The following is a 21,526-nucleotide window of genomic DNA, read 5'->3' on the forward strand; positions in this document are numbered from 1 at the left end:
CTCTGAACTTTACCATGAAAAACCCAAACCAATGAAGTTGGAACGAAGATGCAAAGGAACGAGAAATGTATCACAATCAAACCCAAGAATAAGAGGGGAAAAGTCTTGTCATTAAGAAGGCAGATAGCTATACCACGTCGGCACGCAAAAGCTCCTCTTTTCTCTCACCAGAAAGAAGCGTCTGAGTACCCCAAAGCCATCTGTTTCCCAATTCGGCTCCTTCTTAAAGTTTTTTGCATTTGTTTCTTCTTTCTACCAGGTCTTATCTCCAGGACAGATCTCTCAGGTTGCCAAATGTCCGTCCAGTTCGTTCGTGTTGGCGTATAGGGTCAGGGGAGACTGAAACAATCCGTAGCGGCCTACAGAGCTGCGTGGAGAAGCCCAGACTGATCCGGTCCGTTTCAATGGATTGAAAAGGCGATCAACGGTTGATATGTTTGTGTGAGCCGTGGCAGTAGCGCTCAGAATAGGGTGAGGTCTTTTCGTTCGTCCGTCGCAAAGAACGTACTCGCTGCCGCGAGCACATCTGTCCAGATTAATATGTTGCTACTTTGTGGAAGGTGCAGAACCGCGACGAGGTCTGCATCGGTGTAGAGAAAGTCCAGTAGACGTTATTGGTGGGGTTGGTTCCCTGAACTGCCCGGCGTCGTCGATGCCATACCCATGAGTCGTCTAATCAAAGAAGGTAATGGAACTTTTTTTTGGTTCAAAAGGGACGCCGCCTGTCGTGAACACCCATGGGAACGGCCCGCAAAGCGGTGGAAAAGCATCGGGATATCGAGCGAAGTGAAGGCCGATTCAAGATCGCGACTGGCGCCATGCTCGACGCAAATCCGAGGGGGAAAGAAAAGTGAAAGGAGAAAAAAACCGTGAGAAACCCAAGGCGCATGTTTTACAGATGCGACAACCAGAAGATTCGTGACCCGTTCATGCGCCGGCATGGACCCATTACACCCGATAGGAAAAGAAAACCAGGCGACAAGTCCCATGGCCAGCCGTCCGGATATCGTGGTCGTCGCGAAAACGTGAGTATGTGCAAAGGGAAAAAAAAGAAAACGCTCATGCTCCTGGAGCATAAGACCATAGCGAATAACCGGGAGAGATGCCGACGATGTTTGCAAGTGGAAGTCTGAACGTGTGCCTCAACCTCTAAACTCCGAGATCGAACCAGAATTCAGATTTTATGCCTGAGGCCGCGGTGCACGCTGTTGTCCATTGTACCCGTTGCGCTGGCCGCCACCACGGCGTTGGCCCTGGAACCCTCCACGACCTCTATACCCGCCACGGCCACCGTGCGGGTTTCCGCGAGGAGCGTTCGGGTCCTGTTCCTGGGGCTGTCCCTGCTGAGGCTGCAGGGGTTGCTGCTGGTGTGGAGACTGTTGGGGAGGCCCCCTGTTGGCCGGAGCGTTGGAAATGGGACGAGGAATGCTCTCCGGAGACTCGTAAACGTAGAGCTTCTTCTCAATGGTTTGCGGAATCGGCTGGATTTCGGTGCCGAGCTCCTGCTCAATCTTGTAGAGGTTGAAGCGGTCGTCCCAGTTGATCAGGTTGATGGCCAGACCCAAATGGCCAAAACGACCAGAACGGCCGATACGGTGAAGATACGTCTCGGCGTTCTTGGGGAAATCGAAGTTGATGACAACGTTGACGGCCTGGATATCGATACCACGGGTAAGGAGATCGGAACAAACCAAGTTGCGGCAGACGCCATTCCTGAAGTCGTGGAAGACACGGTTACGGGCGTGCTGAAGCATCTTGGCGTGGGAATAGAAGCAAGAGTAGCCAAGTTCGGTGATCTTCTTGGCAAGAAGCTCGACGCGATTGGTCGAGTTGCAGAAAATGATGGACTGGTTAATCTGGAGCTTGTTGAAGAGCGTGTTCAAGCAGTGGACCTTCTGCTTCTCCTCAACGAATGCATAGTACTGTGTAATACCGCGAAGGGTAAGTTCGTCCATCAGATTGATTTCGTACGGCTGATTCATGTGCTTGTCCTGCGCTACCTGTTAAAAACCAAATGGTCGACGGCGTCGACTGGACGAGGAGATTCTTCGCGTACCTTGAAGCTCTTCACGACAATGGGGAAAGTTGCGGAAAAGAGCATGACCTGGCGATCCTTGGGGTGGAAGGCCAACAGCTGTTCAATGACGGGAGTAAATTCGGGAGAAAGAAGCTTATCAGCTTCGTCCATGACGAAGGTGGGACAAGACGACAGATCGGCCACGCCCTTGCTGGCCAGATCCAATATCCTACCCGGCGTACCCACAATGATGTGGACCGGCTCACTCAAACGGATGATGTCGTCTTTGAGGCCCGTGCCTCCGGTGGTGACCATGACATTGATGCCCAGGTGCTTGCCCAGGGTCTTGCAGACCTGCGAGGTCTGGAGAGCGAGTTCTCTCGTCGGCACCAAGATCAGGGCCTGGGTCTTGGTGCTCTTAGGATTGATGCGCTCGAGGGTTGGGATGACGAAGGCGGCCGTCTTGCCGGTGCCGTTCTTGGCGCGGGCCAAGATGTCACGGCCAGTCAGGGCGACGGGAATGGTCTCCTCTTGGATGGGCGACGGCTTCTCGAAGCCAGCCTCGAAGATGCCCATCATCAGCTCTCTCTTAATGTAGAAATCCTCGAACTCCAAGCCCTTGGTCGCCGTGACATCTTCGGTCTGTACTCTGTTGTCCTTCGGGGGTGCGTGGAGGCCGTTCTTCCAGTCGGCCGACGACTCGTTCAAGCTCGCCGCGGCGAGCTGGTTCGTAATGTCTGCTGCCATTGAGTGAGGTAGGTGGGTTCGGTGGTGGGGCGAGGAGGTAAAGGCGTGGTCGGGTCAGCCCAGCGGGAGGCAGAGGGCAGGTGTCGCGCGGGGTTGGAGCTCAAGGGAGTCGGCTTCGAGCACGTGGCCGCTGGCGTGCGAGTCGGCGTGGGCGTCGAGCGAGATGGCGCGAGGTGCGGAAGGGATGAGCGCGCGAAGGAGGTCGGGGGTCGATGTCGGGGCGAGAGGCGAGTCGGCAGCGCGGTGGGAGCGTAGTGGCGGAGCTGTAGGCGAGGCTCGCAGTTACGGAGGAGCTGTCGCGAGGATGTGTCTGGTGAGGACAGAAAGACCTGCAGTAGCGTGGGGCAGGTGCGAGAGCGGACGCAAAGAAGAGGAGGAGAGTGGGATTGGGCGCAAGCGCGTGGGCGTGAGGTAATGTGTCGGGTGGAGGTGCGGGCAGGGCAGAGGGTGTGGTGAAGAGGCAAGGCAGGTTTGGTCTTGCCTCAGAAGCTCAGACGTCCCCCGCCCCCATTGGTGTAATTCGGGAGCACCCCGCTGTCATTGGTGTAATGTCGCCTGACTCAGCCCTACGCATTCCGACCCAAGCTCGGAGCTGCTGCGCGTCAGTCGTCCACCACCACCAACCTTCCTCCAACCGCACCAATGCTCCTCCGCCCAGGTCTTTTCCGCGGCGCCAAGGTGCAGCCAGGGAAGGCACAGCTCTACGCTGCGTCTGCCCGCCGCTTCTACAGTTCATTCGGCCAGACGGCGGGCCAGGCGTCATCCGAGCGCTTACTTTACGGCATCCTTGGGCTAAACACGGCCGTCTTCGCTGCCTGGAAATATGCGGACAATACCATACCAATCCAAATCAAGAGCGAGCAGCTCAACCTCGACAAGGCCCGTGCCATGCAAGCCATGATCAACAATTTCGTTTTCAAGAGCGAAGACGTGGCCAACGGCCGATGGTGGACCGCCATCACGCACGCCTTCTCGCATTTCAACATACCGCATTTCATCTTCAACATGATTGCCCTCAAATCCTTCGGCGACGCCGTCATCGCTTATCTGCCCGGCATACGCCCTGGCAGCCTTGCAACCCTCTACATTGGCGCCAGTCTTGCTGGCTCTCTGGGATGGGCTGCTCAGAGGCAGCAGACCGACTCCGGAAAAAAATCCGCCGGCGCTCTTGGAGCCAGTGGTGCTGTTTCAGGCCTGGCCGCCGCCGCTGCACTGATTGCCCCTCGCGCGCAGTGGCAGTTGATGTTCATCCCTATCGGCATCCCAGCGTGGGCAATGTTCTCCGCCTACATCGCCTACGACGCTTTCTACATGAACGACCCGAACAGCATGATCGGCCATAGCAGTCACCTCGGCGGTGCCGCCTTTGGCGCCGCTTACTATCTGCTGGTCCTGCGCCGCCTTGGGCTCCCTTACCGGCGTTGAGGTGGTACCATGCTCAGTACACCTGTATCGCCGAATGTCGTTTCTAGCTTGTGCCAGATCGAGAACCAAAACCAGAAAATGCTGCTGGAGTTTCCAATGCAGATACCCAGAAAAAAAAATGCAAACAAATGTAATACTACTACATTGCAGATCACGTGCAATACAGGCAGGGGTCAGATATTAGTCATTCCTACCTGTTATGTGACGCTAATATTCCTCGAGTATATCCACGTTCTATCCTGGTGTTCGAGTGAGATGATTGGGTATTTCCGCTTCATAAAGCTGCAAAAGCCACGCCGGGAATCGGGCATCTAGCCGACTTCCTGTATCAAGTCCTTCAGAACGCCTTCTTCTGCGAGCATTCTCAACCACGTCTGGATCGCGGGTCCATAATCGTGTCTCCGACTTTCTGCCTTCTGCCTGTCCGCAGCGGCAGTGGTTTCCTCGTCCCTGATGGCGGCCCTCAAGCCAGCCTGATCGGTGACTGCTCGCTGTCGTAGATCAATCATTGTCGTGATGTCATCGTCCGCGTTTATTCTTTTCTCCGTCGCTTCGGGAATGTTGGCCTGGAGGATGTCTGCAATGGTTATCGAGTGCTCGGAGGAAGGTCCCGTGATGACGGAATCACCGGCACCATCTTCCGTGACCGCAAAAGCCTTCCAGTCCGGGTTGATCTTGGCAAGCCGATCTTCGCATGCGTGAATCAATTTGATGTTTTCGGCCAGACGTTGACGATGGTCCACAAGAGGGTCTCTCACTAGGGCCAGAAGACCGAACTCGATCTGACCTTCCTCATATTGAGCCATGCGCGCCTCAAGGTTGGGCGCAATGACTTCCAGCCAATCAACGCCTTCGGTTTTCTCTAGCTTCTGAGGCTGCCGGTCAAGCCCATCAAGCTTCCATACTTCTCCAGCAATTGGCATGAAAGCGATGAAATGGAATGCGGCATCTGCATTCTTCGACTTTTTGTTGGACGACTTCGACTTCGACCTATCCGTTGCGTCGTGCTGCATCTGAAGGTCGATGTTCATCATGTCGATTTTCCTGGAAGTTGTCAATATGAATTGTGGAATCTTAACACACTTGAGGGCTCGCACCTGGCGAAGGAGTTGTGAATGTTCTTTACAAAGTCGTAGTGCACGATCTGGTCGCCACGAGCAGCTGGTGTGAAAGATTCGGTAAATTCCTTGAAACTCCGTAGGTTCTCTCCAAGCTCGGCCTCGGGAATATTCATGATGATGTTGAGCAAAGCAACCGTGGCACAGGCATTGCCGGTCGTCTGATTTGCGAACCACACATGGTCAGGGCAAGTGCTTTCCTGCTGGATGAAGTCATCCTCGACGTAGCGGAAGAGGAATATGAGGCCGTGTACGGGCTTCCTGGCGCGGGGATGAGCAGTTGCACGGCTAGTCACGTGCAGGTACTACTCACGGGAGCATGGCCAGTAACGCTTCGTCCAGACCAAAGACTTCTTGAACCTTGACGCCTTCGACGCCGAATTCTTGGATCATGACGTTGAAGAAAGCCTGGGTTCGGTTAGCTGGATGAAAGTTGGAGCAAGGCGGTGGTAGCACGCACGGGGTCGTTTTCGATTTCGCAGAATCCTTGCCATTTGCACTTGTCCTCGGCGGTGGCTGCAACGGAAGCATCATTGGGGAAAACTCGGTCCTTCTCCTCCGGGAGGCCGTTCGATGTGCCGTTGGTGTCCTTGACCTTCCTCCGCTTTGAAGCACGGGTTGCCATGGTCGCGAAGCCGGCGAGGCGCAGGTGGTTCAGGTGCGAGTGAGGTGAGGCTTGGAGGATTGGTGATGGTGGGCGGGTGAAGGCAGCATCCTTATTGTTCGTTTGAGCTTGGCGCTTGGTGCAACGGCCGGGGCGGGAGGGCGCGCATGGTGGAGGAGGGCGACGGAGCTTGGGCGGAGCTCAGCCCTACGGCGCGTCAAGAGGCGAGCTCGGGGCAAGACGCGAACAGTTTTCGGACAACGCAGACGCATCAACACCAAACATCGCACCGCGACGCCCACCCAGACGCCTGCCGCCACCCGTTGCCTGGCTCCGCCCCCCGCGTGTCCGTGGATGCTCGCCCCAGTGGATTGGACCCCCCGCCACGGCATGAGATGAGCGCGACTCCTCGCATGCGCTACGGCGCATTTCCCCAGACGCCCGACACAGCTCAGAGAGCTCCAGCTGCAGATGGCACTCCCGACGCCAAGCCGCTGCGCGTGCGCGCGCCCCTCACCGACATCAACATCATGAACAAGAACCCTGCCAACGACGGCACCGCCCCTCTTGTGTCGACCGATGTCATCCCCGCCCCGACACAGCGCCTGTACGCCTTCTTCCTCTACGGCGCCCTGCTAGCCTGGCGGGCTTACGATTTCATAAACCTGCACAATGAGGAGGCCGACTCGCTATGGCTGTTCATGAAGTGGGTCATGATAGACGGGCTCTTCCTGTTCGGCTTGCCCGTGTTGAGAATACCGTGGCTTGAGTGGTCCACGCCCACCATGGTTTTCCTGTTCCTCGTGCACGCCTTGGTCGATGGCATGCTCATGTTTAGAATCGGGGTAAGCCTGGGATTATACCATGTCCGAACGGCATGTGCTTACATGGACTAGATACCGATCACGTCCTTCTTTACCGGTCTTTTCAAGCTGGTCTACGACCGCGAATTGGCTATCGAGGAACACAACGTTGACCCGTGGACCGTCTTGCACAACGAGTCGCTCATCCTGGGTAAACAGGTCATTCACATTCTTCCGGAAGGGTACGTCTCACCTTGCCATTTCATACACTCCCGCTAACGATTTGTAGTTCCGCCGTGCTCAACCCGAACCAGGAGTCCTTTTGCCTGGGCGGCTCCACCAAGGATATCAGAATTCCTATCCAGATCAACCAGACAACCCCCATGCTCATTGAGATACTACGTTTCGACCTGGACAATGGCGGCAACGAGACCATTTCCCTATCCCAGAAGCAGGTCAAGAATCTTGTGAAGGAAGCAAAGCGGGCCAAGAAGACGCATTTGCCCGAGGAGCCCTTACTGTTGCATCACAGCGTCAAGAAACCAGGATACTACAAGCTCAACAGGGTCATTGACGAATCCAAGCTCGAAGTTCAGACACGGGTGCTGTCGGAAGCAATGGTGGTGTCTTGTCCGGAGGCGCGCATCAAACCCAGTAGCAAAACTCGCTGCAAGGGTGAAACCGCGGATATCGGGATTGTGGTTTCTGGCACTCCGCCACTCCAGCTCAAGTACCGCAGAATGGTGGAAGGAAGGGAGCGTGAAGCTAAGAGTGAATTCCTCCAGCCGGACGATTACATTTCGCCTCTCTCTCGCAATCACATCTACGATGCTTTGGTCCGGAGCGGGCAGGTTGACGTTGGCTGGGCTCGCGCCCATTCCATTGAGGTTTCGCTCAGCGACGGCCTTTCCCAGTCTGGTCTGTGGTCTTACTACGTGGATGAGGTTTCTGACGCTTTGGGCAATGTTATCAAGTATACTCCCGAGCTCGAGGAGGGAGAAGTTCCCAAGTTGGACGAAAAGCTGCACCGCAACTTTTACGTTTACGAGCGGCCGACGATCAACCTGCACGGCTGTGACTCTCAGCATCCTCTTCGGGTTGCTAAGGGTCAGAAGGTTTCCCTCCCCATTAGCTTCTCTTCGACGGCCGCGAACAGGGACGCCTTGATGGACTCGCCTCACACGATTGAGTACATGTTCACTCCAGAAAATGAACTGTCCTCCGATGGGGAGCACACCTCGGCAAACCGGACTAAGATCGAGGTCGTCAAGTCTGCAAGCCAGAAGATCCCGATCCAGAAGAGTGGTCTCTACACAATCAAGTCTGTTTCTACAGACAATTGTGCGGGAGACGTTGAAGAGCCTGCCTCTTGCCTCCTCCTCAATCCTCCGGAGCCCGATCTGGACATCGCCAGTGAACCGATTTTCGACAAGTGCGCCAACAGGCCTCTGGGCTTGCGGGTGAACCTCGACCTGATTGGCACACCTCCTTTCAGGGTCATGTACTCGATGCGCAAGAAAGGTGAAAAGACTGAGCAAGCAATGTACACGGATGTCATTGGACTTAGGGGGCAGGTGGACATCATGCCTCCGGAGGCTGGGCACTACACGTACTCATTCACGAGCGTCAGCGACGACGTCTACAAGGGTCACACCCTCAAGCATAAGAACCTTGTGCTGGAGCAAGATGTCAAGCCATCGGCGTCGGCACACTTCATCTACGCGCCGGCCAAGACCGAGGCCTGTATCGACGAGCCTGTCACGTTTGGCGTCAAGATGCAGGGTGAGGGACCATGGACTCTCGAATATGAGCTTGTGCACGCACGCAAGAGAATCAAGAGAGAGATTGCTGGTATTGAGACAGAGACTTTCACCATCACCACGGAGTCTCTCGACCAGGGTGGTGAATACACCCTGGCTCTTGCAAGTGTCACGGATGCTGTTGGTTGCAAGGAATTCTTGAAGGAAGAGGCCAAAATCAGCGTTCGCCACGAGCGCCCCAAGGGCTACTTCGGCCAGATCGAAGGCAGGCGCACCCTACGCACGTTGGAGGGCAAGAGAGTGGCGCTTCCCATGCGTCTCACCGGAAAGGCGCCGTGGGATGTCAAGTACAAGAACGCCCAGGACCCCGACGATCACGTCCATACGAGGAAGCTCAACAACGCCAACGATATCCTCGACGTCAACGGCAAGGGCTTGTACGAGCTGCTCGACGTTCGCGATGCCATCTGCCCTGGTTCAATCGACCCTGATGCGAGGATCTTCGAGGTCAGCTTGATTCCCAGACCGACTCTCAGGATCCCCGAGAGTACCACAGTCACGTTCGATGGGAGCAAGTACGTCAGACAGGAGATTTGCGAAGGCGACCAAGACAGCCTCGATGTCGCTCTCACCGGCAGCCCACCGTACACCGTCAAATACGAGCACCATGCTCCCGGCTCTGGCTACCAAGTCAAGGCAATCAACGCGGCACTCAACATCGCCTCCGTCTCGATGGACACTTCCAAACCAGGTATCCACCAGTACAAGTTCACTGAGCTGGCCGACAACAACTACGATCACAACCCGAAGACGTTCCAGCAGCTCAAGGTGGACCAGTTGGTCAACCCTCGCCCCACAGCCAAGTTCAAGACCCCCGGCAAGACTTACAGCTACTGCAACACCGAAGAGGATGGCGAGGAAGTGATCCCAATCGAGTTCACTGGCCTTCCGCCGTTCCACTTGGAAGTGGACCTGAAGCACGCAGGCTCCAGCAAGGCCGAGACGCTGTCCTTCCCGAACATCCCAGCCACAACGCACAACATCAAGATCCCCCACCGCAACCTCCACCTAGGCATGTCCAGCCTCACGATCCGCAAGGTCCGCGACTCGCGCGGCTGCCGCAACAAGCCAGCCCTCTCATCCGCCAGCCGCGACGCGCCGCGGGTACAGATCGCCGTGCACAATGCGCCGTCGATCGCGCCGCTCGACACGCGTACCGACTTCTGCGTCGGCGACCGGCTCTCGTACGCGCTCGCAGGCGCGGTCCCCTTCTCGGTCCTGTACACGTTCAACGGCGCGACGCTCAAGGCCATCTCGCAGGGGACGACGTTCCGCCGGCTGGCAGAGAAGCCGGGCGCGTTCGCCATCACGGGCGTCACCGACTCGGCCAGCCAGTGCCGGGCCAACACGCACCTGGCGGCCACGATCCACGAGATGCCGTCGGTGCGCGTGTCGCGCGGCAAGGAGACGCGCGTCGACATCCACGAGGGCGGCGAGGCCGAGATCCTGTTCGAGTTCGGCGGCACCCCGCCGTTCGAGTTCACGTACACGCGCTCGACGAACGTGAAGCCGGGCCAGCGCAGCAGGGTGCTGGAGACGCGCAGCCTGACCAGCACCGAGTTCAGCCTGCGCATCACGGCGAGCGAGGAGGGCACGTACGAGGTCATTTCGATCCGCGACGCGTGGTGCAGTTTCAGCAAGAATCCGGACGGTGGTGTCGGGGGTGGCTATGTGGAGGATCATTATGCTGGTGGTGGGCAGAGGGCGGTGAAGGGGGGGAAGGGGCAGGGAAGGTTGGGGTATTAGAGAGAGAAAGGTTTAAAATGATGGTGGTGGTCTCGTGTATGTCTATCTTGTGTGGAAGAAAAGAGCTGATTGATTTTGGTTTGGAGGGGTCAGCGTGTGGAGCGAGTAGCAGCATTGATGGGCGTTCTTTTTTCTTCTTCTTTTTTGCCTCCTTGAGAAACAACCCCTTTTTTTCTTCGTTGGGCTGACCATCTTACGGTCGATGGAGGTTGGTAAAATAGCGGAGAGCTTGAATCTTCTTCTGCGCAGGAGGGGAGTAGCGAGCGAGAATGGACATGATCATGTAAGATTGTTTAGGGGTGTGTTTCGGTGATGGGTGACTTGGCTTCAGTGTGTGTTCAGTTGCTCAGATGGGTCGACAGTAGGTAGGTGCACACACGTGGGCTACCATGATATTGTGGGTCAACTACGCGCTAATTGAGTAGAGAAGTCTGGCCTATACCTTCTGGGTCCTCCTGCGGTCTGGGTTAGTGAAGTGGCTAGAGTGGCGTCTAGCAGCAGGTCGCAATGGAGTTCGACATTGACACCATTACGTGGGCAGGTGGAGCCTGTGCCTGGGTACTTTTGCAATGGCTCTGAAGTCTTTGTCTGTCTGCTTGTACTTTTGACTAAGGAGGGGGGTTGCGGGATATGGAATGGTGGAATATTCTACCCGACCCACTTTTGACTGTATTGGGGGATGGTGAGACATTTCGCCTGGGCATAGAAGGTTCGCCCATCGGTTGACTATTGTTCAACCATGGTTTGGAAGCGGTACGGAAACAGGGTCTGGAACCGTTGGGCACTGTTGCGAAGGCTGCGAATCAGAGGTAAAGCTACGACGATCTGACAGAACCCAAGGCAAGGACAATGGAAGATCCATGGTTCATGAGATACCATTAGACTATGGACCGCCGCCCCGCCCCGCTCCGCGTTACTTGCAGCCTCTTGCATCGTTTTCAATTTCCGCCCGGCCCCCGCATAGTAGATAAAATGGCGTCTCCCTCCATCCTCTGTCCTGCATCTTCACTGAAACCGCAATCTTGCTCCAGCATTGGAACTTCACAACCTTTACACTTACAACCTTCCTGAGCGCCATGGACGAACAAGGTATAGACTACATCCAGAACGACCTTAGAGGGCTGCGCCAAGCTTTCGGCCGCTGGCAACTGCAACCCAATCAGGATCTGCCTTCCAACAACATCCACGATGACGCCAACCATAACATCTTTGGGGGATCCTTTGACTATCATCCCTTGAGGGGATTCTTCAACCCTAACGCCTTGTGGGAACCCACCGCTCAAAACAACAACAACCACGACGCACCGAGCCGTCTCACAGCCCCGGCAGCCCCCGCCACCGCCACCGCCGTATGCATCGTCTGCCTCGACACGCTCGCCCCCGCCGCCGTCGTCAGGATCCCGCGGCCATGCAACCACGCCCTCTGCCACCCCTGCCTGGAGGAAGCCTACCGCCAGGCCGCACACGCCGGCACCGACTCGCACCAGCTCTGCTGCTCCGCCGGGGGGCCCTCGCTCCGCGCCGCCTTCGACTTGATGCGCCCCCACCTCTCGGCCGACACCGCCGCCGCCTTCGCCGCCAAGAGGCTCGAGGAGGACACGCCCGACAAGACCTACTGCCACCGCCGCACCTGCTCCGCCTTCATCCCGCCAGACGCCGCCGACGGCCGGTGCCCCTCCTGTCAGCACCTCACCTGCGCCGGCTGCAAGGCCGCCGCCCACCCCGGCCGGCCGTGTCCCGGGGCTCCAGCCGCCGACGCCGCCGACGCCGACGCCCTGCGTCTGGCCGAGCAGAGCGGCTGGCGCCGCTGCCCCAACTGCCGGCATTTCGTCGAGCGCTCCGGGGGCTGCGACCACATGACGTGCCGGTGCCGCACGCAATTCTGCTACAGCTGCGGCTCGCGAGACTGGGCTTCGTGCGGCTGCGACTCGCTGTACGGTGACGGGTGGATGATGGGGCAGAGGCGGCCGTGGGTGGATGAAGGGGATTTGCTGGAGGCTCGGCGGTTGCTGGATGAGCGGAATGGCCACGAGATCCAGCGAATCATTGCGCTGCAGCATCAGCAGATTCGGGAGCGGCGGGAGCGGCAGCGGCAGCAGGAGCGGGAACTGTGGCATGAGCAACAGCGACAACAGCAGCTGTTCCAGCAGCTGCTGCAGCGGCAACAGCAGCAACAGCCCGCGCTTCATAGCCGGTGGGGCTGGTTTCGGCGGAGCTCTCAAGAGCCGAGCCGGGAGCAGCGGAGGGAGCGGAACGTGGAGGAGGAGGCGGAAAGGCAGGAGGCAGGTCGGAGCTGGCGTGAGATTGTGAATGGGTGTTCCCCAGCTCCTCATGCTCCTCATGCTCGTCTCGCTCACCCTGTTCTTTCCCATGCTGTTCCCGCCCCTCATTATCATCCTCTCCGCCCCTACTTCCCCTACTACTCCCAGATGCTGATGGGACGAGAACGACAACGACAAGACCAACATCCACAACGACTACATTAATTCCTCAGCCACGCCTCGGCTTCGTCTGGGGATCACCACCGACTACAAGTCAGAACTGTGGAGGAAGATGCAACTACTTGGGATTGACCGCCGCCCTGCGTTTCACGGCGGGATTGAGTGTTGTTTGTCCTGGGCTTTGTGGCTTCTCAAGTACAACGCCGGTAATTTGCTGCGTCATTCAAGAACTGTTTCTCCATACGCACCGCTCAGTCCATTTTGATGGTAGAGTGATTCGCTATCTACTGTCGTATGCAGTCGAACTGGCGCGACTGGCTTTAGGAATGCGGCGTCCATGAAGCGGCTTGATTCTGCAATGGAAGCGATACTGAATAGGCTTAATTGAATAATGCCTTGATGTCTTTTCTTCCGTATATCTAGAACATATAAAGGAATTAAAAAGGATTCTCAATGCATCTCTCGTAACGGAGCCTGCCACTGATTGATGGAATCGCGATTAAATTTCACGTATCAACAATAAACTTCTTTCAGTTCACACTCATTTCAAGAAACATGAGCTCTGTAAATGCTCAAAAGGATTGTTCTGTATTAGAAACGCCTGTGGCTGAAAGCCGTTGAACTGACTGAATCGGTAACGTAGTCAAGCAATCTGCTCAGCCATCGCTGTAAAATCGAAGTGATTATCGACTCTCCTACAGCATCTTAGCAATGTTCCTGTTTCCCGTCTATTCCATTAGGTTCTCTCCTTTGCATCCCCCTTGCAGGTCCTGTTTCTGTGTCACGTCTTGACGCACTGCATTGATTTCGCTCATCCCTTACATGGTCTCGTCTTGTCTCGTCCTACTCCCCACAGGAACAACAGACGATCCAAAACAAAACAGCAAGACCACACAATACAGCCCAAGAGCACACCAAGCAAAGAACAGAAACCAACACCACACACGATGGCATCTTCATCGCCCCACTCGGCACCTCCGCTGCCCCAGCTCGACCCCCTCATCATCGGCGCCATGGACGACCAGTCGGCGGCGCTGGTCATGCAGCTACAGCTCGAAGACATCGCCAACATCTTCGCCACGGCCAAGGGCAAGGGCCGCGCGGACGATAGCGGCGCGGCCGACGACCAGGCTTACGCGCTGCGGTTGGCGCAGCAGGACCTCGAGGCCACCATGGCGGTGTTGGACGACCGCAAGATGAGCCAGAGCATCGCCCGCGCGGTGCACGCCGACCAGCACATCCTCGCCCGCGAAGCCGAGGCCGAGGCGGTGGCCGCGCGGGATCGAAGGCTCGCGCACCAGATGGATGGCGATACGGATGCCACTGCTGCTGGAGGCCTTGGATTTCCTGCTTTGCGCCTTGGTGGTGGTGGCGCCGGAGAGGAAGGGACGCAAGGAGGCGAAGATAGAGAGATGCCAGATTGCGCCGTCGCTGAACGCGAGAATTTGGCCAAGCTGACGGCTCTTTACGTATCCGAGGCCGATGGAGCGGCCATGCTGGCTTCGGGCTGGTTCTTCGAAGACGATGATGAACATGGCAACGGCGAGCCTGAGAGCGAGTCCTCGTCCCACGCAGCTAAGCGCCAGTGCACCGCCACCGTCGACCGCCGTTGCGAAGCGTGCCGGGACGACAAGAAGTTCTTCGACGTGGCCACGGTGCCGCACTGTCGCCACGATTACTGCCGCGACTGCCTGGACCAGCTCTTCCGTCTGTCCATGACGGACGAGAGTCTGTTTCCGCCACGGTGCTGCCGGCAGCCCATCTCGTTGGACGTCGTACGTATGTTCCTGCCGGCGGACACAGTTCGAGAATTTCAGCGCAGGAGGCCGGAGCTGGAGACGCCGAACAAGACGTACTGTCATCGTCAGACCTGCTCGACTTGGATTCCCCCACGGAGCATTTCGAATGATGTTGGCGTCTGTCCTCAATGCTTCTTTCAGACTTGCACTATCTGCAAGGGTCCTAGACATGCTGGAGACTGCCCGAGAGACGAAGCGACGCAACTGCTGCTGCGAACGGCAGACAATAGTGGATGGCAGCGGTGCTACAACTGTCGCCGCGTTGTTGAGCTGGATACCGGCTGCAACCATATAAGGTTAGTTGACCATCCTCGGATTGATACCTGCAACAGTTGCTGATTCCGAGACAAAATAGCTGCCGTTGTGGTGCTCAGTTCTGTTACATCTGCGGCGACCGTTGGAGGACATGCCAATGCGCTCTGTGGGACGAGAACAGACTGTATGGCCGAGCTGCACAGATTCAGCAGCGCCGGCGTCCACTGGCTGTGCCTGCTCAACCTCTTGACCCACTGCCACAAGTACAGCCACGACCTCCTCCCCCTCCGCAGCAGCAGCCCCCATTCGGAGGTATTGTTAATACTGCTCTTGATCGGGCTGCTGCTATCACTCCTCCTGTCATCACTGTTCCGCAGACTCCTCCTGCTCCAGACCCTCCCCGTGTCCCTGTTCCTCACTTGCAAAATGTGACTCGTTCCCCCCCATCGACCAGTCCTTCGCGTGCCCCCACAGCCAGCAAAAACAACCGCACCACTAATCGTGTGACGCTGGAAGAGCTGACCGCTCTCTCATCCGTTCGATCCACCCCCGCTACTCCCGCTCCCATCACACCGGCCAAACGTCCCCTAATAGCGCCGCCCAAGCCGACACCGGAATCCTCCTCCTCCTCATTACAACCCTACACCGCCAGTCCCATGCCAAAAGCTATGCCCCAGCCCCTCAGAAGCAACCTCGGCAGCGCCAACGACGACAACAAGCCTTCCGCCACTCCCTACATCATAAAATCTGTGATACCGCCACCTCTTCCTCATCCTCCTTCGCAGCAACAGCAACATCATCAACACGGCACGCCAACCAAACATTCGGCGGCGGTTGAGGCTATAGCGGAGCATCTACGGGCGAACCACGAGTGCGGGCACGCGTGCGGCTGGTCCTACGTGCGCGGCCGCTACCGGTGCGAGGAGTGCCGGGCGACGCTGCCGCAGTACATTTTCGAGTGTCGGCAGTGCATGCTGCGGACGTGCAATCGGTGCAGAAGGAATCGGTTGTGAGTGAGTGAGGAGAGGGGACGACGGACGTCCGTCGTTTCTCTCTTCTCTTTCGCTTCGTTGGATGTGCGAAGTTTGTTGAAGTGATGGTTTGGATGTTGTGGCTGGCTGGGTAGGATGTGTAGGCTGAATAAAATGATTATCCCCCACACAATCCAGAGCCACGATTCACCCTTAGGCTAACTGACTTGTGTGAGTAAGGCCCGAAGCAAACGTAAAACACAACCCAAACTTACGCCCGTCGAAGCAAACCCATCCCACCTACCATCCCCCGCCTCCCTCTCTCCTCCATCCAACCCAGCCCCCTCCTCACCATCGGTACCATGTCCAACCAAACCACCACCAACGCTACTCCTCCCGCCCCCCACTGCGCCTCCTGCCACGATACCTCCAACCCCTCCCTCGACCTCACCACCCTCCCCACCTGCAACGACACCTACTGCCGCCCCTGCCTCACCCGGCTCTTCCGCAACGCCATCGCCGACGAAGCCCCCTTCCCCCCTCGCTGCTGCCGCCAGCCCGTCCCCTTCGACGGCGCCGTCCGCGCCTTCTTGCAAGCCTCCACCGTACGCGACTACGAGCGGCGCCGCGCGGAGCTCGCGACGGCGCCGGCGGACCGCACGTACTGTTGTAGTGGTAGCTGCGGCGCGTGGATACTGCCGGAGTCGATTGCCGCAGGGGAGGCGGTGGGGAGCGGACGTGTGCGGTTTGCAAGGGCGAGGCGCATGAGGGAGGAGGGGATGGGTGTACAGGGGATGATGACGATGCGACGCGGCAGCTTTTGCGGGTTGCAGAGCAGAGCGGGTGACGGCGCTGCTACCAGTGTCAGCAGTTGGTTGGGCGGATTTCTGGCTGTGCCCATATGATGTGAGTGACCCTATCGTTTTTCTTATAACGCGGTGAGGTTACCTGTCTGTGTGTGGGAAACGTCCCAGCTGATTCTGGAATGATGGCAAGTTGCCGTTGCGGTGCGCACTTCTGCTATAGTTGCGGCGGGCGCTGGGGAGTCCGCGACTGTTGTGAGCCCATGCCCCGGGAATACACGGTGGCGGACCCAGAAGAGATCATCGGGAGCCACTGGTTCAGGGACATGAAGGTAGGAAAGATTCCCCCAGAAGAGAAGGGAGGACCGGTGTCGTTGGCTGATATCATCATATCAGTTCCTAGAGTCCGCACTTGGAATTGGATGGAAGAGGTAGAATTAGCCTTTAGAGCAGAAGCAGATCTCGCGCGGGAGATGGCAAATGGTGGCCAGTCAAGGGAGAGCAGTAGTTCTGGATCGTGGTTTGAGGAAGAACTATCTTGAGACATACATATGTAACCATCCCGCTCGGCTGCCCAGACATGCGTGAGCAAACTGAGAAGCCGACAGGAACGAGGGCGTAGAAAAGGGAAGGAGCGGGCAGGATTGGAGTGGGGCTTCAGTGATGTTTCTTCCCTCTCGCATCTTCTCCGTATCATACCGTTATGCGACCGCCGGGAATAGTCTACTACACACCCGAACAGCTTGAATAAACCGGAATTGATGGATACCTGAAAGGTGCGCCTCCACTTCATCTGCTTAGGGTTCCATGCGTGTAGCCGCCTCCGTTTTACGTCCCGGCACATTGCATACTCCCAAACCATTCACACAAGCCACCAACGCAAACAGTCAAACTCAAGAGGTCAAGAACAAATCCACAACGGTCCCATCCACTGCCCTTCTCGATTTCACTCAACTCTTCGCCACAACACCACAGCCCGGATCCTCCAACTCCGGCTCGACGGCCTTACATCCACCATCCTCACCTCCACCACCAGGGCCGACGCCGCCACCGAAGACGACCAAGATCACGCACCGCACCTGCAGCAGCAACCATCACCCTCGCCCCCACCGCACCCAAACCAAATGCAAACCCCGCGCAACACCGCCTCCCCCGACCAACCCCCCAACCAACCAGAAGACACCACCACCACCACCACCACCACCACCACCACCACCACCACCACCACCACCACCACAGCCCTCTGCACAGCCTGCCTCACCCCCACAAACTCCCCCATCACTCCCCGCACCTGCCCCCACCCCTACTGCCCCTCCTGCCTCGACACGCTCTTCCGCCACGCCCTCGCCGGCGAGACATTCTTCCCGCCCCGCTGCTGCCGGCGACCCATTCCGCTCGATGCCGCCGTGCGCAGCGCCCTACCGCCCGACACGGTTTGCGAGTTCGAGGCGCGCAGGGAGGAGGAGCTGGGGATGAGGGTGGATGACGACGGGGACGTGGACGAGGGGACGTGGCAGGTGTTGCGGCTGGCGAGGGAGAAGGGGTGGCGGCGGTGCTGCGGGTGTCGGCGGCTGGTCGAGTTGATGGACGGCGGGTGCAATCATGTCAGGTGAGTTGTGATCTCTCAACTTTTTTTCTCTCTTTCTCTTTCCTTTCGTTCCCTCTGCGTGGTGATGAGGAAGAGAAGAAGGAGAAGAACCCTTGGGCTGATTCTGGGATGATGATGGTGCGGATTGGAAAAAAAAGATGTCTTTGCGGCGCGCAGTTCTGCTATGTCTGCGGCAAGCGCTGGAAGACGTGTGAGTGCCCCCAGTGGGACGAGGCGCCGCTGTGCGAACAGGCTGCTCAGATCCACGAACGCCGGGAGGAGCCTTCCAGGCGGGCCTATTTTGAGGAAGAAGTGTATGATGAGGGCGCGTCGCCGCCACGGTGGCACCTCCCGCGGCGGAGAGATTTGGAAGGAGACTATGGAGATTTGCCAGTGTGGCGGCAACCCAGGAGGACAAGGAGAGCTCGGGAAGTAGCAGATGGGCAGGCTGTGGCCGGACGGGAAGGAGAACAAGAAGAAGCCGCGCAAGGACCGATATCTCGAGCTGGTCTCCTGCTACAAGCTCCCCTCTCCGACGCACCGAGCCAGGTGCCAGAAGAAGCAACAGCAGCAACAGCAGCAGCAGCAGCAGCAGCAGCAGCAGAGACAGAAGTGCCGGAACCACCCTCTCCGACCCCCACTTCGCCTTCACTCTCCTCAGAGGACCAGCACATAGAGAGGCGATTGAACGACATCGGTCTTCCCCACATGAATGCCTCCGACGTTCGAGATATTGTGGATCGGCTGCGCGAGTACCAGAACTGCCCGCACGAGAACTTGACCTTCGAGTGGGGGCCCGCCGAGTGCGGTGAGTGCTTCCATGAGCTGCCGCGGTACAGCTTCGAGTGCCAGCAGTGCGAGTGGAATATCTGCAATAGGTGTAGGGAGAACATGTTGTGAGGATGTGGTGGTGAGAGTGGATATCTTGATAGCCAATTTATTTTCCTGTCCGTTAGTCATAGAGGTAAATTTCTCCACTTGGGAAAAAAAAAACAGATAACCGTATATTGGACAAAGACCCTTTAACTCGATTCCTTTTCTTGGCGTCAAATCCGCTTCGGGCGATCACTAATTCACTTAGGCTCATATGCTTAACAGTTCTGCACAGGTTGCAACCCCAGTTCGCCGTCTCTACAACCATGTAACCACAACGTAAAAATGGCTTCATTCTATCGTATCATACCTTCTACGTATCAAACAAATGACATGCCGCGCCACGATCTATGCAATACAGACATCACTCCTTACGCACTCGCCCACGTGATCACGAATTTCACATCATGATCGCCCGTGTAGACGGCGCCCTGCGTCGTGCCAGACGGGACGCTGTCGGCATAGAAAGCGGTGCTGCCATCGTACGCCAGGTCACCCTCGACGGCCGTGAAGACGGTGGCATCGCTGACGGCGGAGCCGCAGGTGAGTTCACCATCGGCGATGCCGCACTTGCCCTTGCTGCTGGACAGGGTGAAGCCGTCGCCGCTGGCCGAGGCGGTGAAGGTGGCGCAGGTGCCGGTCGTGTACCACGCGCCGGCGGAGATGATGCAGCCCTTCTGCGCGCCTTCGACCTCGACCTTGAGGTTGCCCTTGCCGGAGAAGGAGCCGGTGCTGGTGGCAGTGGCGGTAGAGGTAGTCTTGGTAGCGGTGGCGGTGGTGGTGGTCGACGTGCCGCCGCCAGAGCTCTTGGGGTAGTACTTGACGCCGCTGCTGGGACAGCTGGACTTGGTGCCGTCGGGCTCGGCGGCGACGAATTCGCCGCTCTGGACCGAGCCACGGACGTTGTAGTGGTACCAGACCTCGTTGAGGGCGCCGCTCTTGCAGCCGAGCGTCACCTCCTGGCCGTGCTTCGCCTTGAGCGCGGCCTGGATCTCCGCTGAGGTGTATGTCGTCGAGGAGGAAGGCGTGATACCCGCGGCGGACAACCACTATACAAGTCTTCGTTAATTGCTGGTCGATCCTGAGTTTGAGCATCCTAACTAACCTCGTATGTTGGCAGAGTCTTGAACAGGGAGACCGCCCTGTCAAAGAAGTCGGGCACCTCCTGGGTTGCGTCATAGTCCGTATAGCATGACGGCTCCAGCGTCGAGATACAGGTGCCATGCTTGCTCCACTCATGCTCCCAGAAAGTCTCATCGTCTCCATTGTAGTCCTTCCAGTACGTTTGCATGTACGAGAGCGTGTCCTTGTCGTCGAAAGCCTGCAGGATATCGGTGATGTTCGTATAAGCTCTCGAGGAGTCGCAGGAAGCGTCGTACGTGCCGTCGCAGCGGTCAGGCCTGTATCACCCCCATAAAAGTAAGCTTCCCGTCTTGTCTCGCAGCCACAAAAGCTTCGCCGCGGGGCGGAAAGATGCACGCCAACATACCAAAGACCGTGCAGGGTCCACGAATCGACGGGGCCCGTCACCGGCTGCGTGTCCCAGAACTGGGTCAGCAGGAGCTGGCCACCGGGAGCGTTGAAGCAGCATAGGTCCGTCTGGGCGGTGGTGTTCTGGCACGACAGGGCGCCGTCGGCCGAGCAGCTCTTGGAGGTGCCTGCATGCGCCGAAGAAGCGGAACCGAGCAGGACCTGGGCGCCGCCGAGGGCGAGCTTGGAGACGGTGCGGAGCGAGGGGAGCGAGGAGGCCATGGTGTCGCCGAGCTGCTGCGGTATCCGCGGAGCTTCCTCAGCGGCGGCGCGCGCCGCATTATATAGGGCTTGGGCGGACATATTGTTTATTGTATGCGGGGCAGGGTTTCGCGCGTTTCCGATGTTTGCTGCTGTGTTCCCTGGTGGAGCGCGGAGTACGTAACGAGATTGGGAGCGGGCGTTCGGGAAGATAGGGTAGTAAGGAGAGATGCGGCAGGTGGTAGGAGGCGGTCTATGGGATCTGCCCGCCAGTCATTGGGACGGATGGGACCCGTGACGCCTGACGTCGCTCCCGCTCATCAGGTACGCCACCAATCAGCTCGCGAGGACCGGGAACGCCGGCCACGGGGCCCTGGAGCGCATAGATGACAGGGCGGATCGGCAGGGCATGGTGAGGGCGCGAAACGTCGAAGAACTCGGGCTTGCCGACGGCTTGCAGGCTTGAGGGAGGGAGAGTCAGGGCTGACCCGCAATCGCTTCTGCGCGTCAGCACCTGCTTGATCGAGCGCCGAGGCCCGGCGATCTCCCGCGCATGAGAGCTTGATTGGGTCTCGGCTTTGGCCCACCTGCTCGGAGGCCCGAGTTGCCCGGCAAAACACAGCTTTTAATATGTACTACTCGAGTATGTTTGGTGGGGCAGAGGCAGGTCGAAGTTAGGTGCGATAAGAAAGGTCGCCACAATATCACTCGAAGCAGCATTCCAGGAATTATCTTCCATGAACCCGAAAGAGGAAGAAACAAAAGCACAAATCTCGTGTTTTGGA

The 21,526-nt window shown here is 57.7% G+C and overlaps 6 protein-coding genes across 6 annotated transcripts; 3 read left to right on the forward strand and 3 right to left on the reverse strand.

Annotated features, from left to right (window-relative positions):
- Positions 1 to 1,181: 1,181 nt before the first annotated feature.
- Positions 1,182 to 2,764, reverse strand: DHH1 (DExD/H-box ATP-dependent RNA helicase dhh1; the record flags this gene model as incomplete). Its single annotated transcript, XM_066775834.1, has 2 exons — positions 1,182 to 2,000; positions 2,057 to 2,764. 2 exons carry the CDS (start codon positions 2,762 to 2,764, stop codon positions 1,182 to 1,184), a joined length of 1,527 nt encoding a protein of 508 aa, XP_066633715.1.
- A 642-nt stretch (positions 2,765 to 3,406) lies between these two features.
- On the forward strand, positions 3,407 to 4,189 carry SLS55_004377 (uncharacterized protein; the record flags this gene model as incomplete). The annotated part of the gene is made up of 1 exon (XM_066775835.1): positions 3,407 to 4,189. The coding sequence occupies one exon, from the start codon at positions 3,407 to 3,409 to the stop codon at positions 4,187 to 4,189; it is 783 nt and encodes a 260-aa protein (XP_066633716.1).
- Positions 4,190 to 4,500: 311 nt separating this feature from the next.
- Positions 4,501 to 5,932, reverse strand: SLS55_004378 (uncharacterized protein; the record flags this gene model as incomplete). Its single annotated transcript, XM_066775836.1, has 4 exons — positions 4,501 to 5,233; positions 5,287 to 5,568; positions 5,621 to 5,715; positions 5,768 to 5,932. 4 exons carry the CDS (start codon positions 5,930 to 5,932, stop codon positions 4,501 to 4,503), a joined length of 1,275 nt encoding a protein of 424 aa, XP_066633717.1.
- A 374-nt stretch (positions 5,933 to 6,306) lies between these two features.
- On the forward strand, positions 6,307 to 10,280 carry SLS55_004379 (uncharacterized protein; the record flags this gene model as incomplete). The annotated part of the gene is made up of 3 exons (XM_066775837.1): positions 6,307 to 6,756; positions 6,808 to 6,956; positions 7,004 to 10,280. The coding sequence occupies 3 exons, from the start codon at positions 6,307 to 6,309 to the stop codon at positions 10,278 to 10,280; spliced, it is 3,876 nt and encodes a 1,291-aa protein (XP_066633718.1).
- Positions 10,281 to 13,668: 3,388 nt separating this feature from the next.
- On the forward strand, positions 13,669 to 14,630 carry SLS55_004380 (uncharacterized protein; the record flags this gene model as incomplete). The annotated part of the gene is made up of 2 exons (XM_066775838.1): positions 13,669 to 14,500; positions 14,590 to 14,630. The coding sequence occupies 2 exons, from the start codon at positions 13,669 to 13,671 to the stop codon at positions 14,628 to 14,630; spliced, it is 873 nt and encodes a 290-aa protein (XP_066633719.1).
- A 4,751-nt stretch (positions 14,631 to 19,381) lies between these two features.
- RBT7_1 (Ribonuclease T2 precursor (RNase T2)) lies at positions 19,382 to 20,762 on the reverse strand (the record flags this gene model as incomplete). Its single annotated transcript, XM_066775839.1, has 3 exons — positions 19,382 to 20,059; positions 20,116 to 20,410; positions 20,500 to 20,762. The coding sequence occupies 3 exons, from the start codon at positions 20,760 to 20,762 to the stop codon at positions 19,382 to 19,384; spliced, it is 1,236 nt and encodes a 411-aa protein (XP_066633720.1).
- Positions 20,763 to 21,526: the final 764 nt, after the last annotated feature.

Source organism: Diplodia seriata (genome assembly GCF_021436955.1).
Source record: "Diplodia seriata strain FDS-637 chromosome Unknown scaffold_4, whole genome shotgun sequence".
Classification (NCBI taxonomy): Eukaryota; Fungi; Ascomycota; class Dothideomycetes; order Botryosphaeriales; family Botryosphaeriaceae; genus Diplodia; species Diplodia seriata.